At 46.6% G+C, this 17,177-nt stretch overlaps 1 protein-coding gene across 1 annotated transcript in view; it reads right to left on the bottom strand.

Moving 5' to 3' along the window:
* The window catches only part of MUC16 (mucin 16, cell surface associated), a 235,240-nt gene that overhangs the window by 155,448 nt on the left and 62,615 nt on the right, over positions 1-17,177 (bottom strand). The window contains exons 3-4 of the mRNA XM_055371568.2: positions 9,078-9,191; positions 530-628 (exon numbers count right to left, since the gene is read on the bottom strand). Of these exons, the coding sequence (XP_055227543.1) occupies positions 530-628; positions 9,078-9,191 (213 nt within the window). The remainder of the gene's footprint in view (positions 1-529; positions 629-9,077; positions 9,192-17,177) is intronic.

Raw genomic sequence — 17,177 nt, forward strand, 5'->3', positions numbered from 1 at the left:
AGAGAGTCCTGAGGAGAGCAGATTACTTGAGGTCAGGAGTTCAAGACCAGCCTGACCAACATGGTGAAACTCCGTCTCTACCAAAAAATACAAAAATTAGCCAGGGGTGGTGGCAGGCACCTGTAATCCCAGCTACTCAGGAGGCTGAGACACCAAAATTGCTTAAACTGGGGAGGCAGGGGTTGCAGTCAGCTGAGATTGTGCCACTGCACTCCAGCCTGGGTGACAGAATGAGACTCTCTCAAAAAAAAAAAAAAAAATCAGGGGTTATAGGCTGGGCTTCCTGTCCCCCAACTACTCTGGATTAGAATCTCAAAACAAGATAAAGATTAGAATTGCATACTTGTACGTGGTCATAAAGCTGGAGGTTAAATAAAAAGTTAGGGAGCCCTGTAGCTGGGGAGCAAACTCCAACACAGGCGTCCCTTGCACTTCCCCTATGGAAAAGATCAAAAATGTTCGTCTTCAAAGAGATTAACAAAGCTCCGGGAGACCATAACAATGTGGAGGAGATGAGATTGGAGCATACCTGCAGGACTGATTGTTGATTTTTCCACCAGAGGGCTGCCTGTTGGCCGTACTGAGGTTCCATGTGGGGATGACGAACTCTCCCCAGGCTCGTGAGTTCCTGTGAGGAGAAAAGGATGGAAAGAGCACCTAAGTAAGGAAGCTCAGAACAGGGCATGATGGTTCACACCTGTAATCCCAGCACTTTGGGATGCTGAGCAGTAGGATCACTTGAGGCCAGGGGTTCAAATCCAGCCTGGGCAATATAGCAAGACCCCATCTTTACAAAACAATTTAGAAAATTAACCAGGCGTGGTGGTGCTTGCCTGTGGTTCCAGCTACTCGGGAGGCTGATGTTGGAGGACCACTTGAACCAAAAATTAGCCAGGCGTGGTGGCACGTTCCTGTAATCCCAGCTACTTGGGAGGCTGAGGTAGGATAATTGCTTGAACCCAGAAGGCGGAGGTTGCAGTGAGCCGAGGTCATGCCACCGCACTCCAGCCTGGGCGACAGAGCGAGACTCGGCCTCAAAAAAAAAAAAGAAAAAGAAAGAAAGAAAGCATGATCTGTAGACCAAAAAGGAATTGGGGAATTGGGGATGACAGTAGGTGAGGCATTCCAGGTTAAATAATGGCTTTGACCCAAGTAAGACATGAGAACATGCTACAATGGGAGTCCTTCTACCATCTTCACAGATTGTTTTGCAAATAGAGCATCAGCATGGGTGGAAGTAGCTACACCGTCTACATTGCATTGACTCAGGAATGGCACAGGAGACTGTCCTCAATGACTGAATCACTGAGCCAGGAGTAGCTGTGGTCTCAGCTGGGAGAACCCATATCATGGCAGTATTCACGACCTTGGGAGGCTGGTGTTGTGAATCACCTGGATCCACTATGTGGTGTGGCTGGTGTGGATTTTGCAAATTCTGCTCTGGGTAGACGTGGCCTGGAGGGCAGTGGAGGTGGCTGTTGTCCCCATGGTGATGATTGCTGTTGACATCTACCTTGCAAAGGTCGCCTCAGTGATGCTATTTGTTGGGCAATGCTGGGCTCGTTGGTTCCTCTGGTGACGACAGGCTTTCTGGTGCTTTGGGCAGCCAGGCTGTCACTGATGTCACACCTTTGGGGTGTTCCTTTGAGTACAGAATGTGCTCTGATCTTTCCCTGTTGCATCGCTGTCTTGTCTACTGGGTCAAAACATTAGCAGAGAAGATGCTACATGCAGGTGTTATGTGGAGTGCCTTGGTCCTCACCACAACCTGGGGAGACAAGTGCTATCCTTCCCATTTTACAGCTGAAGAAACTGAAGTCTAAGGAGGTGAAATGACAAGGCTCAGGTCCCAGAACCAGGAAGTGGCAGAGTTAGGATTTTCTTTAGAGAGTTAACAATATATATATATATTTTTTTGAGACGGAGTCTTGCTCTGTTGCCCAGGCTGAAGTGCAGTGGTGTGATCTCAGCTCACTGCAACCTCTGCCTCTTGGGTTCAAGCAATTCTCCAGCCTCAGCCTCCCGAGTAGCTGGAACTACAGGCATGTGCCACTATGCCTGGCTAATTTTTGTATTTTTAATAAAGACGGGGTTTCACCATGCTGGCCAGGCTGGTCTCAACTCCTGACCTCAGGTGATCTGCCCGCCTCGGCCTCCCAAAGTGCTTGGATTACAAGCATGAGCCATTGCACCTGGCCGAGTTAACAGTATTTTCTTTAGAGAGTCAACAATGTTTTAAAGTAAAGTTAACAATATTTAAACACCATGATATAAAGTTAATATGTTGCTTTAGAGATGGGGTCTTGCTCTGTTGCCCAGACTGGAGTGCACTGGTACGATCTTAGCTCACTGTAGCCTCAAACTCCTGGGCTCAAGTGATCCTTCTGCCTCAGCCTCTCAAGTAGCTGGGACTACAGGTGGGTGCCACTATACCCAGCGAATTTTTTTTAATTTTTAGTAGAGTTGAAGTCTCACTATGTTGTCCAGACTGGTCTTAAACTCCTGGCCTCAAGTGATCCTTCTGCCTCAGCCTCCCAAAGCACTGGGATTACAGGCACTAGCCACCACACACCACACACAGCCAGAGTTAGGATTTATTATTTTATTTTATTTTATTTTATTTCTTTATTTATTTATTTTAACATGGAGTCTTTTTCTGTCACCCAGGCAGGAGTGCAGTGGCATGATCTCGGCTCACTGCAACCTCCGCCTCCTGGGTTCAAGTAATTCTCTTGCCTCAGCCTCCCAAGTAGTTGGGATTACAGGCACGCACAACCATACCTGGCTAATTTTTTTTTTTTTTTTTTTTTTGAGATGGAGTCTCACTCTGTCGCCTAGGCTGGAATGCAGTGGCGGGATCTCGGCTCACTGCAAGCTCCACCTCCCGGGTTCACGCCATTCTCCTGCCTCAGCCTCCCGAGTAGCTGGGACTACAGGTGCCGGCCACCACGCCCGGCTATTTTTTTTTTTTTTTTTTGTATTTTTAGTAGAGACAGGGTTTCACCGTGTTAGCCAGGGTGGTCTCGATCTCCTGACCTCGTGATCCGCCCGCCTTAGCCTCCCAAAGTGCTGGGATTACAGGCGTGAGCCACCGCGCCCAGCCTAATTTTTGTATTTTTAATAGAGACGGGGTTTCGCCACGTTAGCCAGGCTGGTCTCGAATTCCTGACCTCAGGTGATCCGCCCGCTTCGGCCTCCCAAAGTGCTGGGATTACAGGCCTGGGCCACTGCGCTTGGCCCAGAATTAGAATTTAACACCAGTAGTTTTTGTAGATGCTACACCCCGCGAGGAAGACACAAGTGCCCCCTGCTGGCCAATCCTTTTAGTTTATCTTCTTGTATGTATCAGATTTAGTTATTATTTACGTAGCTGAAAGAATCTCGGTCTATTTGGTTACTTTGGTTACCTAATACTAGACCTATTTGGAAATAGAAAAGGATGTTTCCTGTTCGTTTAGAGGCATTCCAAAGGTTCTACAGACAGTGATATTTCACTACCTAGTCATAGCCTTGTCCGTGTCAAGTAGTTCGGGTGATTTCTTACCTTGGGTCCTCACACGTTCTTAGTTCTTAGCTGAATCTTCTATTTTTGAAACAGGGTCTTGCTCTGTCACCCAGGCTGGAGGGCAGAGGTGTGATCGTAGCTCACTGCAGCCCCGATCTCTTGGGCTCAAGCAATCCTCCCGCCTCGGCCTCCTGAGTAGCTGGGACTACAGGCATGCACCACCATGCCTGGCTAATTTTTTCTTTTTTTAATTGTAGAGATGCAGTCTTGTCATGTTGCCTAAAGTGATCTCGAACTCCTGGGCTCAAGCAATCCTCCCTCCTCAGCTTCCCAAAGTGTTGGGATTACGGGTGTCAGCCACCACGCCAGACCTCAGCTAAATCTTTTCTATCTTTGAAAATGCTACAGTACCCGATGTTTCCTAGAATTTAGATGGCAAGCTGTGTCATAGGGACATCTGGTGCAAGAGGGGAAAAGGGTGAAGGCATGACGCATTGCTGAACAAGACTAGTAGTAATACTTAGTTGGCGGGGCGGAGGGCGGGTCTTGAAATTTATGGCCGGGCGTGGTGGCCCACACCTGTAATCCCAGCACTTTGGGGGGCCGAGGTCGGTGGATCACCTGAGGTCAGGAGTTCAAGACCAGCCTGACCAACATGGAGAAACCCCATCTCTACTAAAAATACAAATTAGCCGGATGTGGTGGCACATGCCTGTAATCCCAGCTACTCCGGAGGCTGAGGCAGGAGAATCGCTTGAACCCGGGAGGTGGAGTTTGCGGTGAGCCGAGATCAAGCCATTGCACTCCAGCCTGGGCAACAAGAGTGAAACTCCGTCTCAAAAAAATAAATAAATAAAAATTTAAAAATCAATTTGGAAAGCCATTCCCAAGGGCAGGTAGCCCTAGATGATTTTCCAGGGAGACTGAAAAGCAATGCTTACGAAGATAGTTAGTCAATTTGTAACCTTAGGATTGACTAGGAACAAGTAGAGCTTGAAAGGGCAGCTGAGGCTGGGCGCGGTGGCTCAAGCCTATAATCCCAGCACTTTGGAAGGCCGAGGCGGGCAGATCACAAGTTCAGGAGATTGAGACCACGGTGAAACCCCGTCTCCACTACAAATACAAAAAATTAGCTGGGTGCGGTGGCGGGCGCCTGTAGTCCCAGCTGCTCAGGAGGCTGAGGCAGGAGAATGGCGTGAACTCTGGAGGCAGAGCTTGCAGTGAGCCAAGACTGCGCCACCGCACTCCAGCTGAGTCTCCAAAAAAAAGAAAAGAAAAGAAAAGAAAAGGGCAGCTGAACCCCTGGAGAGGCAGAGAATGAGGCACTTCTGTCAATCAGCACCACAGTGGTAGATGTCTCTGCCCCAGTTCCTGTGGGTAGGTGGGCTGTGTGTGTATGGAGTCAGGATTGTTGTTCTCTAGTTCGAGGAACTGAATGGGAGATAGGAAGGACTATGCTCCCCATTGCCCCTCCCCAGCCCCTGGCACCCATTATTCTGCTTTCTGTCTTTATGAATATGATGACTCTAGGAACCTCACATAAGTGGGATCATACAGAATGTGTCCTTTTGTGACTGCCTTATTTCACTTAGCACACTGTCCTCAACGTTCACCCACATTGTAGCATGTGTCACAATGTCCTTCCTTTCTAAGGCTGAATAATATTCCATTGTGGGGGCCAGGAGTGGTGGCTCACGCCTGTAATCCCAGCACTTTGGGAAGCCAAGGCAGGCGGATCACTTGAGGTCAGCAGTTCAATACCAGCCTGGCCAACATGGTGAAAGCCCGTCTCTCCTAAAAATACAAAAATTAGGCTGGGCACGGTGGCTCACGCCTGTAATCCCAGCATTTTGGGAGGCCAACACCGGTGGATCACCTGAGGTCAGGAGTTCAAGACCAGCCTGGCCAACATGGTGAAACTCTGTCTCTATAAAAATACAAAAATTAGCCGAGCATGGTGGCAGGCACCTGTAACCCCAGCTACTCAGAAGGCTGAGACAGGAGAATTGCTTGAACCCAGGAGGCAGAGATTGCAGTGAGCCAAGATCTCACCATTGCACTCTAGCCTGGGCAACAGAGCGAGACTCTGTCTCAAAAAAGAAAAAAATACATATATATGTTATATGTGTGTATATATATATGTTATATATATATGTTATATATATATGTTATATATATATGTTATATATATATGTTATATATATATATGTTATATATATATATGTTATATATATATATGTTATATATATATGTTATATATATATATATGTTATATATATATATATGTTATATATATATATATATATATATATGCAAAAATTAGCTGGGCATGGTGGTGCCCTATAATCCCAGCTACTCAGGAGGCTAAGATGGGAGGATTGCTTGAAGCCAGGAGGCGGAGGTTGCAGTGAACTTGAGATCACGCCATTGTACTCCAGCCTGGGCGACAGAGTGAGACTCCATCTCAAAAAAAAAAAAAAAAAAAAAAGGAAGAAAAAAATTCCATTGTGGGGATGGAATATATTTTTTTAATCCATTAATCTGCCGAAGGACATTTGGATGGTTTCCACATTTGGGGCATTGTAAGTAATGCTGCTATGAGCACCGGTGTATAAACACCTGCTTGAGTCTCTGTTCTGCTTTCAGTTCTTTTCAATATATACCCAGAAGTGGTGTTCCTGGATCATCTGGTAATTCTATTTCTAATTTTTTTTTTAGGAAGCATCATACTCTTTTCCACAGTTGGGGCACCATTTAGACTCCCACCCGTGGTGCACAAGTGTTCTAATTTCTGCACATCCTCAGCCTCATTTGTTATAATATTTTTATGTTTTCCTGTGTTGTTTTGTTTGTTTTTGTAGCAGCCACCTAAACGGATGTGAAGCTTACAGTGCTCACATGGTGAATAATCTCTCCCTCCTTCAGCAGTCACACTTAACTAATTAATGTAAGTTGCATCCTCATAGGATGCACGTTGAAACAATTCCAGCTTTCACCAGGGTTAGGAAGAGGGGCTTTGCTTTGTGTCACTGGCACCCACCCTCCTATTTCTGACAACCAAAAATGTCTCCAGATATGACAAATGTCTCCTGGAAGACAAAAATCACATTCAGTTGATAACCACTGTTTGGAGGCAGCATGTAATTTCAGATTTTGCAGTTACTCGGTCACATAGGGCGTTTATTCCCAAGACACTGGAGGTTCAGAGAGGTTTCCTTATTTATCCAGAAAGTAGCAAAGGTGGGATTTGAACCCAAGCTGTCCAATGTCAGTGTCTCCTCTGTTAACTGCTCTGTTGTGCTGCTTATAAAGTCATCATCCCAATACAAGGTCGGGCGCAGCGGTTCACGCCTGTAATCCCAGCACTTTGGGAGGCCAAGGCAGGCAGAGTCAGGAGTTCAAGACCACCCTGGACAACATGGTGAAACCCTGTCGCTACTAAAAATACAAAAATTAACCTAGTGCAGTAGTGCGCGCCTGTAATCCCAGCTACTCGAGGCTGAGGCAGGAGAATCGCTTGAGCCCGGGAGGCGGAAGTTGCAAGAGAGTCGAGATCGCACCACTGCACTGCAGCCTGGGTGACAGAGCAAGATTCTGTCTCAACAAATAAAGGGAACAGAACTAGACTCCTAGGAAAGGGAGGACCTAACACCCAGAGGCAAGGAGCAGGAGGCAGCAGGAAGAACCTCAACAGGGCTCCTGCCTTGAACCCCCTCTCCCTGCCTGGGCTGGTTCCCTCCAAGGAGACACCTGGGGAATCATCTCCCAGCAATGGGAAACCTGCCTGTTTATGTGACAGGGTTGGTGGCCACACTCACAGCAGCCCCATCAACGCCATCTGCCTCTAGGACACTGTGGATATGGAGAGAGAAGGTGAGCGGGTAGATGAGAGGGTCAGGGGAGGATGAGGACCGGGCTGTCTCTCCTGCCTGCTCCTGAGGAAGCCAGTGTTTGTTCATTTTTTTTTCCCCCGTTTTGAGACAGTCTTGCTCTGCTGCCCAGGCTGTAGTGCAGTGGTTCAATCATGGCTCACTACAGCCTCCAACTTCTAGGCTCAAGCAATCTGTCCGCCTCAGCCTCCCGAGTAGCTGGAAGTATAGGTGCATGCCACCACACCCACCTAATATATATATATGTGTGTGTATGTATATATATGTGTGTGTGTGTGTGTGTATATATATATATATGTATATATATTTTTTTTATGGAGATGGGATTTCACCATGGTACCCAGACTAATTTCAAATTCCTGGGCTCAAGTGATCCTCCTCCCTCAGCTTCCCAAAGTGCTGGGATTACAGGCGTGAGCCACTGTGCTTGGCCTGTTTTTTGTTTTTTGTTTTTGAGACAGGGTCTTTCTCTGTCAACCAGGCTGTAATGCAATGGTGCAATCATAGTTCACTGCACTCTCCAACTTCTGGGCTCAACCAATCCTCCTGACTCAGCCTCCTGAGTAGCTGGGACTACAGGCACTCACCGCCATGCCAGCCTGCCAATATTTGTGAGTAAGGCAGAAGACACAGAGTTTACTTACACAGTCCTCAGATTCAAATCACCTTTCTCTTTTTTTGGGGTTGGGGGGAGACGGAGTCTCACTCTGTCACCCAAGCTGGAGTGCAGTGATGCGATCTTGGCTCACTGCAACCTCCACCTCCTGGGTTCAAACGATTCTCCTGCCTCAGCCTCCTGAGTAGCTGGGATTACAGGCTGGCACCACTACATCTGGCTAGTTTTTGTATTTTTAGTAGGGAACATGGGGTTTCACCATGTTGGCCAGGCTGTTCTTGAACTCCTGACCTCAAGTGATCCACCCGCCTTGGCCTACCAAAGTACTGGGATTACAAGGTGTGAGCCACTGTGCCCAGCCCAAATCATCTCTTGAAGACTCATTTTCTTTCCTTCCTAAAATCAAGCCAATTGCAATCTTCCCAGAGCAGGAAACAAAATGCACAGTGGGAGGAAAATGAAAGAAGTGGACTCAGTGGGACTCAAGTCCCAATTACTCGCTGTGTGATCTGGGGCAAGTCACTTAACCTCTCTGAGCCTTCTCTCCTCACATGCCCAACGGGGATAACAGCAGAGGGCTGTTGAGATGATGCAGTGATGTGATCCACCATGCAGGGTGAGGGAATTAGGACTTAATACACTCCTGTTACTGTTTTTTTTTTGGGGGGGGCGGTTTTTTGTTGTCATTTTGTTTTTTTATTTTTGTTTTTTGTTTGTTTGTTTTGAGACGGAGTCTTGCACTGTCGCCAAGCTGGAGTGCAATGGTGTGATCTCGGCTCACTGCAACCTCTGCCTCCTGGGTTCAAGCAATTCTCCTGCCTCAGCCTCCCAAGCAGCTGGGACTACAGGTGTGCGCCACTACGCCTGGCTAATTTTTGTATTTTGAGTAGAGATGGGGTTTCACTGTGTTAGCCAGAATGGTCTCGATCTCTTGACCTCATGATCCGCCCGCCTCAGCCTCCCAAAGTGCTGGGATTATAGGCGTGAGCCACCGCCCAGCCTGTTACTGGTTTTTATTATTTATTATTATTTAATCATTATTATTTATTATTTTATTATTACCTACCCACGGAGCTGATGAGTGACGCCGGGGAGGAAGGGTCATGGGTCAACTGCCTGGTGGCTCCAAGTGTTCCTTGGTCTGTGGTTTGGGCAAAGACCCCTGCGTCGAAAGGCAGCCCTGTGAAGGAAGAACCAGGTTGGTTATCCCAGCAGGAAATAGAACGAAAAAAATAAAAAAAAATTTTCTTCTGGACTTGCTCTTCTTTCCATAGGAATCTCTGCATAGTGACTCGTTCATTTACCATTTCATTTATTTAATATTTATTCCAGACCCTCAGTCACTCATTCATCCAACCAGCAAATATGTCTTGAGCACCTTTTATACGACAGCTGATTCTGAAACCAACCCGATAGTCTCATAGACAGTATTTATATACATATTTAAATACTTGAAACTGACATTTGTTATTGTTTAACTATTTTAGGTTTGGGGCTACATGTGAAGGTTTGTTATATAGGTAATCTCATGTCACGGGGTTTGTTGTACGAATGAATGATTTTATCACCCAGGTATGAAGCCTAGTACCCAACAGTTATTTTTTCTGCTCCTCTCTCTCCTCCTAACACTTACCATGAAGTAGACCCCAAGTGTTTTTTATTCCCTTCTTTGTGTTCATGAGTCATCATCATTTAGCTCCCACTTCTAAGTGAGAACATGCAATATTTGGTTTTCTGTTCCTGGGTTAGTTTGCTAAGGATAATGGCCTCCAGCCCCATCCATGTTCCCGCAAAAGCAATGATCTTGTTCTTTTTTGTGGCTGCATAGTATTCCATGGTGTATATGTATCACATTTGCTTTATCCAATCTGTCATTGATGGGCGTTTAGGTTGATTCCATTGTCTTTGCTATTGGGAATAGTGCTGCAATGAACATTTCATGTGTATATGTCTTTATGGTAGAATGATTTATATTTCTCTGGGTATATACCCAATAATGAGATTGCTGGGTCAAATGGTAGTTCTACTTTTAGCTCTTTGAGGAATTGCCACACTGCTTTCCACAATAGTTGAACTAATTTACACTCCCACCAACAGTGTATAAATGTTCAATTTTCTCCACAACCTTGCCAGCATGTTATTTTTTGACTTTTTAATAATAGCCATTCTGACTATTGTGAGATGCTATCTCATTGTGGTTTTGATTTGCATTTCTCTAATGATCAGTGATAGTGAGCATTTTTTTCATATGCTTGTTGGCTACATGTATCTCTTCTTTCAAAAAGTGTTTTTTTTTTTTTTTTTTTTGATACAGTGTCTCACTCTGTCGACTAGGCTGGAGTGCAGTAGCGATCGCTGCTCACAGCAACCTCCGCCTCCCGGGTTCAAGTGATTTTCCTGCCTCAGCCTCCTGAGTAGCTGGGATTACAGGCGTGCACCACCATGCCCGGCTAATTTTTGTATTTTTAGTAGAGACAGAGTTTCACCATGTTGGTCAGGCTGGTCTCGAACTCCTGACATAGTGATCTGCCTGCCTTGGCCTCCCAAAGTGCTGGGATTGCAGTTGTGAGCCACCGTGCCCGGCCTTTGCCCACTTTTTAATGGTGTTGTTTGTTTTTCTCTTGTAAATGTACTTAAGTTCTCTATAGATGCTGGATATTAGACTTTTGTCAGGTGCATAGTTTACAAATATTTTCTCCCATTCTGTGGGAAACTTACATTTGTTTTATCTGAGTTCCTTCCTCATTAAAGGACCCCCAGTCCTCTCAAAAAGTATCAAAGAAAAGAAACTCAGCAGATCATCATATCCAGACAATGAGATGTCAGACCCCTCATTCCTCATGATTGCTTCCTGACCCCTCTTGATTTCCTGTTTTACTACACGTAGTCACATTTCTTCCCTGCTATATAAACCTGTAATTTTAGTTGGTCAGGGAGATGGATTTAAGACTGAGCTCCCATTTTCTCACTGCAGCCAAGGAGATTAAAGTCTTCTTCCTTGGTAAAAATCGTTGTCTCAGTGATTGACTTTCTGTGTGGTGAGCAGCAGGACCTAGCCTGGACCCCTGGTGTTTTGGCAACAATTCCAAGTTTGGGGCACAGAGTGAGGAACAAGACAAGTCTTCACTCCCTCAAAAAGTTTATGTCCAGAACAGAAAACCAAATACTGCATGTTCTCACTCATAAGTGGGAGTTGAACAATGAGAACACATGGACACAAGTAGGGGAACATCACACACTGGGGCCTGTCGGGGGTTGTGGGGCTATAGGGGAGGTATAACATTAGGAGAAATACCTAATGTAGATGATGGGTTGATGGGTGCAGCAAACCACCATGGCACATGTATACCTATGTAACAAACCTGCACGTTCTGCACATGTACCCCAGAACTTAAAAGTATAAAAAAAAAAGTTTACATCCTAGTGGAGAAAGCAGACAGCGATTCATCCAACAGATAAATCATTAATGTCCCTGCAGAGAGTGAAGGGAATTTTGAAGTCACTCTACCCATGAGAGAGAAGCATAATTTTCCATAGAGTCATCAGGGAAGACTTCTCATAGGAGGTAATATTTAAGGAGGGCCCTGAGAGATGAGAAGGTACTTATCACAGGGGAAGTGTGCTTGTGATGGAGGGAACTATATATGCAAAAGCCCAGAGGCTGGAATAAACCTGACCCACTCGAGAAATTTCAAGAAGGCCAGGGTGGCCAGAGTGCATTGAGAAAGCATGGCTGGAGTGTAGGCGAAACCAGCTGGGTAAGCAGAGGTCAGATCTAATGAGGAGAAAGAGAAGGAAGGGTTGCAAACCAGTGATGTATGAAGTTTAGATTTTCTTGGAAGTGCAATGGAAAGTCACTGGAGGATTTGAAGCAACGGGTGAGGGTTGTGACCAGGTTAGCATTATTAAGAGATAATTCTGCCAGAAAGCAAGGAAGTGCTCAAAGACTAAGGGATGATGTTACAAGGACAAAGAAGAGGCTATAAAGTCCTCAAGATTGGCTAGGCACCGTGGCTGACGCCTGTAATCCCAGCATTTTGGGAGGCTAAGGTGGGTGGATCTCCTGAGGTCAGAAGTTCCGGACCAGCCTGGCCAACAAGGTGAAACCCCATCTCCATAAAAATACAAAAATTAGCTGGGTAATCCCAGCTACTTGGGAGGCTGAGGCAGAAGAATCACCTGGGAGGCAGAGGTTGCAGTGAGCCGATATCATGCCACTGCACTCTAGCCTGGGTGGGAGAGCCAGGCTCCATCTCAAAAATAAATAAATAAATAAATAAGCAAATAAAGTCCTCAAGATCAGAGGCTATGACTTCAAACTATACTACAAGGCTATAGTAACCAAAACAGCATGGTACTGGTACAAAAATAGATACATAGGCTGGGCGCGGTGGCTCACGCCTGTAATCCCAGCACTTTGGGAGGCCGAGGCGGGCGGATCACAAGGTCAGGAGATCGAGACCATCTTGGCTAACACGGTGAAACCCCATCTCTACTAAAAATACAAAAAATTAGCCGGGCGCAGTGGTGGGCACCTGTAGTCCCAGCTACTGGGGAGGCTGAGGCAGGAGAATGGCGTGAACCTGGGAGGCGGAGCTTGCAGTAAGCCGAGATTGTGCCACTGCAATCCGGCCTGGGCTAAAGAGCGGGACTCCGTCTCAAAAAAAAAAAACAAAAAACAAAAAATAGACATATAGACCAATAGAACACAATAGAGAGCCCAGAAATAATGCCACATACCTACAACCATCTGATCTTCAACAAAACTGACAAAAACAGCAATGGGGAAAGGATTCCCTATTCAATAAGTGGTGCTGAGATAACTGGGCTACCCATATGTAGAAGAGAGAAAAAAAAAAAAAACAAAAAACGAAAAAGACCATGGGATGACTGAAATTTTGGGGAAACTTTTATCGGGTGTGTATTTTCATAGCTACAGCCCTCACCAAGAAAATACACACAAACACACACACACACACACAGTCCTACTGAATGGCACTAAATTATCCACGTACTCCTCATAGATTATTTCACTCCCTACAAACTTCTGAGATGGAAGAAGCCAGCTTCCTAGGACTCCAGGGAGGAGAGGAATTTATGATAAGATAGAGCAATCCCAGTTTCTTAGACTAACTAGCCAAACCCCTGTCAACCTAAATAGCAAACAGAGACAGACTCTCTAAAGGAAAATATGTTCATTTGGGAATAGAACATTGCAGTGGGAATATGCATGCCACTGTAATATACGTGCATATTCAGGAAGACAAAGCTTTTTAGAGGAAAAATTGAGGAGAATTGCATAATAGTTTTGAAATATTTGTCCTTGGCTACAAAGATCGATAACAAGGATAACACCTCTTCTGTAGAGACAGCGTCTTGGAAGGCTGGGCACGGTGGCTCACGCCTGTAATCCCAGCACTTTGGGAGGCTGAGGCGGGCAGATCACAAGGTCAGAGTTTGAGACCAGCCTGGCCAATATGGTGAAACACTGTCTCTACTGAAAACACAAAAATTAGCCAGGCATGGTGGCGGGAGCCTGTAGTCCCAGCTACTCAGGAGGCTGAGGCAGGAGAACCACTTGAACCCGGGAGGTGGAGGTTACAGTGAGCTGAGATCACCCCACTGTACTCCAGCCTGGGTGACAGAGTGAGACTCCATTTCAAAAAAATAAAGAGAGAGAGAGCAGCCTGGGTGCGGTGGCTCAGGCCTGTAATCCCAGCACTTTGGGAGGCTGAGGCGGATGGATCACGAGATCAGGAGTTCAAGACCAGCCTGGCCAACATGGGGAAACTCCGTCTCTACTAAAAATACAAAAAATTAGCCAGGTGTGGTGGTGCGCATCTGTAATCCCAGCTATTCGGGAGGCTGAGGCAGGAGAATGGTGGTGAACCCAGGAGGCGGAGGTTGCTGTGAGCGGAGATCACGCCATTGCACTCCAGTTCCAGCCTGGGCAACAGAGCAAGACTCCATCTCAAGGAAAAAAAAAAAAGAGAGACAGCGTCTTGGGTTCAAGGGATCCTCCTGCCTCAGCCTCCCACACTGCTGGGATTACAGGCGTGAGCCACCGCGCCCGGCCTGCAGGAGTATTTTTTGTGTAAGGTTGAGGTGGCCTTTGTGCAAGGTTGTGGCTTTTGGAATCTTTTGTGATAGTTGTTATCAGGCATACCAGCATGAGAACCCTCCTTTCATGGCCCTCCGTGACTCTATTTGCCCCCTTCATTCATGCAACACATATTTATTGCACAACTACTATGTGCCAGGTACTGCAACAGGCTGCATTTGGCAATGTCTGAAGACATTTTTGGTTGGTGGGAGTGCTGCTGCCATCCCGTTGTAGGGAACCTGGGATACTGTTTAGCACTTGACCAATATACAGGACAGCCCACCCTACCTCCCCAAAGGGTTATGAGACCCAAATCCGTTGACATTTGTGCTGGGATTGAGAAACCTCGCTTCAGTGGGATTGGTCCAGGTTGTAGCACACAGGGTTGTTGCCATGGAGACAGGCAGATAACGAACCTGTTCAGTGGGTTGAGAGCAGCATCCAAAATAAATAAATAAATAAGAGAATATAATAGAATTAAAAGGCATCAGGGGCTGGGCACGGTGGCTCACGCCTGTAATCCCAACAGTTTGGGAGGCTGAGGTGGGTGGATTACCTGAGGTAAGGAGTTTAAGACCAGCCTGGCCAACATGGTGAAACCCCATTTCTACTAAAAATACAAAAAATTAGCCAGGCATGGTGGTGGGCACCGGTAATCCCAGCTACTCGGGAGGCTGAGGCAGGAGAATTGCTTGAACCCAGGAGGCAGAGGTTACAGTGAGCCGAGATCGCGCCATTGCGCTCCAGCCTGGGCAACAAGAGTGAAACATCTTCTCAAAAAAAAAAAAAAAAAAAGAAAAGAAAAGAAAAAAGAAAAAAGTATTTTCATCATGCATCTATAAGCAAAACTGGTCACAATGTATTGCACACTGGTACACAATGGTAGGATGGTACTGGTACACTGGTACACAATACATTGCACACTGGTACACAATGTGCAATGTATTTCTTACCATGGATCCCAGTCTAAAAAGACTATTAGACTTTTTAGCTAATAGTTAATAATTAATGTTAGCTCCTACATTAGCTCATCGTCTGATAGACGGCACCTGCCTTCCTCCCTACCTCATCTCTTTGCCTCGTTCTCTCAGTACTGGGAGTCACTGAGGAAGAGGATGTCTCAGATCACAGGGGAGCTGGGTCAGAATCACTAGGGTCTTACAGACCCAGTCTGCCCAGGGTCAAAGCCCAGCCCTACCACATAGCAGCTATGTGCCCTTGGACAGGTTGCATAACCAACTGCGCCTTGGTTTCCTTTTCTGCAAAATGGAAATGATAATAGGACATACCTCCTATTGTCCTCCAAGTTGTTATGAGGATTTAATGAATTCATATCTGTAAAGAGCTTAAAAGAGTGCCTGGTACATGTTAGCGTTCCCTGTTAGCTATTATCATTATCATGACTTGCTCTAGAATAGCACTTACCCCAGAGTGTAATTCTTTTTATTATTAGGGGAAGCGGGCAATGTGGGTTCAGAGTCACTGAGAGGGGGTGGATCAGAGCCAGGATAAGGATGAGAAGCCCGGCTCAGATTCACTGTGTGTTGGGGACAGGGTTGGCAGAGCTGCAAGTGCTAGGACAAGTGCACCAAAACAGGTCTGACAAAGGGTTAAATGAAGCAGATGGGATTGTTCAGGGTGGGATGAAAGGTCCAGGGAGGGTGGGGACAATCAGGCAGGCTGCCTCCCTGCACCGCAGTGTTTGTTTCCTTGACAGGTGGGAGGCCCAGCTCCACTCAGGTATGTGGCCAGACCAGCCAGGGCAGCCCCCTGGACCTCTCATCCCAGGCAGAGATGAGGAGAGGGACAGGGTGGGGCCCTCCAGCCCAGGATGGCCCCGGCCCACCTCCTCTCTCCCACCCAGGAAGGGCTGAGCCACTTTGGGCAATGGGCTGAGTCCCCTGGCCCCATTCAGCCCCACTGGCCTGTCCTGTCCCCACAGGGACTGCTGGAGGTCCTTGGGGGATGTTGGCACCAACTGCTCCTTTGTCTTGCTACTTACCCTAGAAAGAACAAGCTAAGGGCTCTCCTCCCCAACTGAGGAAAGCAGGATATTTTGCCACGAGTGGCAAAGGAGGACCCCCGCTGCCCCAGAGGAAGAGGAGCGAAAACATATGTACCCACACATGCACACACACAAACACTCATGCACACTCTCTCACACTTATGCACACACAAAACTCATTTGCATGCATGCACACGCACTCTTACACATGGACACACATGCACGAATACAAACACTCATGCACACACTTAAACTTATGTACATACTCACTCACACAGTCTCACACATGTGCAGACTCAAACACAGTCACTCATGCACACACTAATACACGCACAAACGCACATACATATGTATGCACTCTCTTGTACATATGCACACACACACAGCTACACACTCACATGTAAGCATTCAAACACACCCACACATGGACACACATGCTGAAAAACAAGCACACCCTCATTCATGCACACCTACACACCTATGCACACACATATTCACACTCACACACATATTCACACATGCTTATGCACACACACTCAGTCACACCTGTGCAAACTCAAACACTCATTGCACACATTTGTAGACACATAGGTGGATGCACACACTCACAAGTATGCACGCAAGCACTAAGTTGCACACTCACACATGGACACGTGCACACACTTATGCACATTCACTCTAACACACACATGCTCATGCAGACACACACAAAGCACACACAGACACATAATCACACACTTATCCACACGCACACTCACTGGGCAGGAACTCAAGTCCTAGAGTTCTGGGTTTCATCCTGGTTCTGCCCCAACTCGCTTCACTGAGTCCCAGTTTCCCTACAGTTAAAGCAGAAATAGCAGCATTCACCTCCCCAGGCACTGCAACAAGGTCAACCTGAGATGAGCTAGTCGTGAATCTGTAACAAGAACCCCACCCCTCAAGTCTTAGCTTCTCAGTGAGGGCCTTTCCTTGAACACACTTTATTGGAAAGAGCTATGTGCCCCCACAACACACTCCAGCACCCCCGAGTCTCCATCCTGTTTCTTTTCTCCTTATTC

This window comes from Gorilla gorilla, chromosome 20, assembly GCF_029281585.2.
Source record: "Gorilla gorilla gorilla isolate KB3781 chromosome 20, NHGRI_mGorGor1-v2.1_pri, whole genome shotgun sequence".
Classification (NCBI taxonomy): domain Eukaryota; kingdom Metazoa; phylum Chordata; class Mammalia; order Primates; family Hominidae; genus Gorilla; species Gorilla gorilla.